The sequence below is a fragment of the Echinops telfairi genome, unplaced genomic scaffold (genome assembly GCF_000313985.2).
Source record: "Echinops telfairi isolate 266 unplaced genomic scaffold, ASM31398v2 ScPeMD7_6;HRSCAF=24_0, whole genome shotgun sequence".
NCBI classification, from domain to species: Eukaryota; Metazoa; Chordata; class Mammalia; order Afrosoricida; family Tenrecidae; genus Echinops; species Echinops telfairi.
The window spans coordinates 21453503-21458335 of NW_022103902.1; the positions used below are offsets into that span (position 1 = coordinate 21453503).

At 47.2% G+C, this 4833-nt stretch overlaps 1 protein-coding gene across 1 annotated transcript in view; it reads left to right on the plus strand.

Moving 5' to 3' along the window:
- Window positions 1-4833, plus strand: part of POGLUT1 (protein O-glucosyltransferase 1) — a 29839-nt gene that overhangs the window by 5874 nt on the left and 19132 nt on the right. The window contains exons 2-3 of the mRNA XM_013005622.2: window positions 442-532; window positions 1745-1888. Of these exons, the coding sequence (XP_012861076.1) occupies window positions 442-532; window positions 1745-1888 (235 nt within the window). The remainder of the gene's footprint in view (window positions 1-441; window positions 533-1744; window positions 1889-4833) is intronic.

A 4833-nucleotide genomic window follows, 5' to 3' on the forward strand; every position in this document is an offset into this window, starting at 1 on the left:
CGGCTGCTCGCCGCCGTGGCCGCGGGAGCGCAGGGCGGGCGGCGCCGCTTCCCCTCCCACGACCCATTCTTCCCAATTCTGCGGTTTGGGAGCGCGGGGAGCCTTGGCTGCTCGGTATCTGCTTCAAGCACAACACACTGTGGGGGTATTTCGTATTCGTGTGTGTATGTGTGCTGGCTGGGAAGAAACGAAAGGGTCAATGGCTGTAGGTGTTCATTGATTTTAGAAAGGGAGAAACTTTCACTGGCTCGTTTATCTATAGCCTTCTAGGTGGCAAGTATTCAGCTTGGGAATTTTCCATTTTCTTGGACTTAACCTGTGTGCTGGAGAGTGAGGAAATAATCCTTCCTGGGGTTTGGTTTGGGTCCATGACATGGGCAGGGCTGCTGCGGTTCAGTGGGAACTCCCTATGGGTATTTTGTGAACTCTCACTTTTTCAAGGTTCAAAGTGGAAAGTCCTGACTGACCAGATTCAAAGGTCTTTGGAGAACTATGAACCATGTGCGAGTGAAAACTGCAGCTGCTACTACGGGTGAGTTTTCACTTTGAATGGTCTTTGAAATGTGATTGGTTTTGCAAAGCAAAAGGACTCTTAAGGTCCAGAAGAGACCTGGGTTACAAGAGTGAGCGAGCCAAGCACATTTTGAAAGCAGACAAAAAACGCCTGAGGAGGTTTTCCTATTTCTAAGGGGAGGAAAAGGCCCTAAGAGAGGGAGGGCCCTGTGGGTGGTCTCAGCATTGCTGCTGATGCCCTGTGGGGCTGAGTTTAGGCACTTGCCAGTTTTCCCCATTGGACTTCATAAGGTCAAGGTCTACATCTTAATCATTATTAGTTTCCCCAGGGCCAGCCGTTAGTAATACTCAATACATATTGCTGAATTAATGAATATGTTAATAAATGAATATAATTGTAAGTTTTCTGTTGGTTATTTTTAAAGCATGTGGCTTAGAGTGGTATGGTAGAAAGATATCTTGCAAGCTGTCAGGAGGCGTCCCTAGTTAGTCCTGCATTTCCTGCCAATTGGCTCCATGGTAAGCCACTTACCTTACTGTGTACGAAGGGATGCAGGGATGCAAAAGCAGTTAGTTCTGCTTATTACTGTTAGGCTGGTAGAACAGGTGGATGGGTATCAGCCAGACAGACTAGAACAAGGGAGCCAGACAATATTAGACTGTATGTGGCACAAACCATACCTTCTGTGCGATTCTGAGGAAGGGAGGTCAGAGGGGAGTTGGTGGTTGTGGCCATGACGTGAGTGACATGAGGAGTAGAGGTCAGTTAAGGAAGAGGCAATCCACACGTTGGGAGGAAACAGAAATTGACTTGCATTATACTATTTGTGGCTTCGTTGTTATTAAGGTTTTGCCAGGAGCCCTGATGGTGCAGTAGTTAGGCATCGGGATGGTGACCTTGAAGTCAGCAGTTTGAAACCACCAGCTGTTCCTTGGGAGGAAGATGAGGCTTTCAATTCCTGTAAAGAGTTACAGTCTCAGAAACACACAGGGGCATTTCTCCGCTGCCCCATGGGGTCACCAGGAGGCAGAATTAATGCAAAGGCAGAGAACTTGGTTTGGGGTTTGAGTTGTACTTCCAGCGAGGGGGGGAGTTTGCTCATTTCTGCCCTTTATTATTTTACTCTGCTTACCGCAGCTTATACTACTAAATTGAAATACAGAGAGGAAGTAGGCAGAATCGTGTAACTCTCTTGGCCTCCCTTCCTTGATGGTTTCCGTCCTTTCTCAGTGTCATAGAACAGGACCTGACTCCTTTCCGAGGAGGCATCTCCAAGAAGATGATGGCAGACGTCGTCAGACGGAAGCTGGGGACCCATTATCAGATCATTAAGAACACACTCTACCGGGAAAGTGACTGCATGTTTCCTTCAAGGTAAGTGTCACGAAGCCTATACAAATATCGCTTCTGACTCTATTTTGTTTGGGCTTATTTGATATAGTTTGTACAGAGTAAGGCAACTCAGGACTGACCAAAGTGAATTCCTCTTCACATTTCAGAGGGAGCCCTAGTGGCACAGTAGGCTATGTTGGGCTGCTAGCTTGCAAGGTCAGGAGTTCCAAACCACCAGCTGTCCCCAGGGTAAACTCTGAGGCGTTCTCCTCCCGTAAAGAATGACTGTCTCAGAAACCCACAGCAGCAGTTCTCCTCTGTCCGAATGGGTTGTTATCAACTCAATGGCAGTGAGTTCCTACATCATCACCTTAGTTTGCTATCCAGGGTGAACCTATTAAGCATTTGCTCACTGATCTGGCTGAAAAAATTATGTGTGCTATATCGGGGACATGATCTTAAAATACTCCTCCAGTCTCATCTTTAGCAAGAGCATACCATGCAGCTTGGGGAAGGCCCAGCTCCTTCCTTTTGGAGAGGCTTGGGCATCTCGAGTTGGACGGACCTTGACTCTCTCCCCCTTCTCTTTCTTTCCTGGATACAATAGCCACAGAACACAGGCAATGAGACCTAGGTGAGCTGAGCTGAAGTGTAGGTACTTATGGGAGTCTGGCATAGAGACCAGGTGTTTAAGGATAGGTAGGTCTCAGACTTGAGAGGAAGAACTGAGACTACAGTGCAAGGCACCTCGAGCCAGAACTTAAGGTGTGAGACAGGCGGTAACATAAAAGTGGGCTAAGGGCCAAGATGAGGGAGCACCAAGGATCACAGGCTGAGTCTAGAATTTGAGTTTAGGCAGCATTACAAACAACAAATGATTGAGCTTCCTTTGAGGGACTCCTCACCCCCTTTTTCTTTTTTTAAATCCAAATCTTTATAAAATTAACCCACAGAAGCCTGTTTTCATTGGGTCAATTCTAACTCATAGCACCCTTCTGTGACAGAGTGGAACTTCCCTTCTGCATTTCCAAGGCTGTAATCTTTAAGAAAGCAAAGTGACATAGATTTCTCCTGCAGAGGGGGTGGGTTTGAACTGCCAACCTCTCCGTTAGCTGCCAAGCACTGTATATACCACAGTGCCACCAGGGCTTCTCTCCACAAGCTTTAGAAGATACAAAACCCAGAGGGTATCATGTTGACAACCCAGGAATCTCATTCTACTCTCTATTCTTCTTCCTCTTCTTTCACAGCAACTTTATTTTAAATGAATGCATGTTCACTGTGAGGACATGTAGAAAGAGCCAAAGAAGAACTCAAATATCACTGTTGTGGATTGTCATCTGTGCCCCCATGTGTGTTTTAAATGCTGACTTCCATGTCTCTAGTTGGGAGTAGGTTGTCTTTGTTATGGTAACGAGGCAGGCTCAGTGTAGGCTGTCTCTTTGGAGATAACAAAGAGATTAAACACCCTAGTGGGTGAGCGGAGGTAGGGGAGGAGAAGCCATATGAAGATTCCCTGGGAGCAGAAGCCCAAAGACACAGGAACTTCCTCTAGAGTAGGCGTGGGGAGCCTGTTTTTCTGCCAAGGGTCATGTGGATAGTTATAACATAATTTCTTATAAATGAACGATGGCTAAGGGGCCCTGGTGGCATAGTGGTTACGCACTGGGCTGCTAACCAAGGGCAGTAGTTCAAAACCACTCGCCTCTCCCTGGGCGAAAGATGAGACTACTTACAGCCTCCAAAACCCACAGGGACAGTTACACTCCGAGCTCTCGGGTCACTATGGGTAGCATTGACTCCAGGACAGTGAGTTTGGTTTGGGAATTGATGGCTGCTTCTCTGTGGTGAGGTGTGTGATGTGGCTGGTGTTGACTTCACAGGCCTGAGAAGGCCTGTGGGCTGTTCTGCTCTGGAGCCAGCCGAGGAAGAAAGGCTTTTCCTAGCTGTCTGAACTATGACACTTTTAAGCTTCTTCAACACTGTGAAGACATCCGTGTCTTATTTCTTAAAGCTGCTCACTCGTATTTCTGTTACAGCAACACCAGACAATGAAAACAATTACGTAAAGTGCTTGTACACTGAGGGAATCTGTTCCAGGTGGGTTGGCAAGGGTCAGGCGGATCGAGGAGTGGGGAAAGTCATGGAGGCCTTTTAAACAGACGTTTGTTTCATTGTATTGCAGAATCAGAGAATTTAAGTACAAATTATGAGCCTAATTTTCACAAATTAGAAATAAAATAGAATAGGCATTAATGGATTTTAAAAGCTTTCCCAAATGCTCAGGAGCTAGCTGGACAATTTCCGGGTGGGAGTTATTACTTTCAGAGTTTCTGAAAGGCACATACCTGCTTATCCCAGACCTCACAGCGTTAGGATCTGAAGTGCCCTAAGGAAGTACAGGTTTTTATTTCACTGACAAAAGAATGGTCTACTACAGGGGTTCTCAACCTTCCTCATGCCGCGACCCCTTAATACAGTTCCTCATGTGGTGGTGACTCCCCAACCATAAAATTACTTTCATTGCTACTTCATAACTGTCATTTTGCTACTGTTATGAATCGGGCGAAGCCTGTGAAAGGGTCATTCGACCCCCAAAGGGGTTGCGGCCCACAGGATGAGAACAGCTGGTCTACTACAGTATTATGGTGCTGGTGAAGACTAGGGAAAGTCCCACGGACTGCCAAAAGGACAGACAAGTCTGCCTTGGAAGAAGCATGGCCAGAGGGCTCCTTAGAGGCAAAGATGGCAAGACTTTGTCTTACCTACTTTGGACATGTTGTCGGGGGAGACCAGGTCCTGGGGAAGGCCGTCATGCTGGGTAAATGGAGGGGCATGGAACAGGAGGAAGGCCCTCAGCGAGATGGACTGACAGTGGCTGCAATCGTAGGGCTCATGCACAGGAACATCTGTGAGAATGGCCAAGCATGGCCATGTTTCATTCTGTTGGGCAGGGGTTGCAAGAGGCGCAATCAGCTCCATAGCCC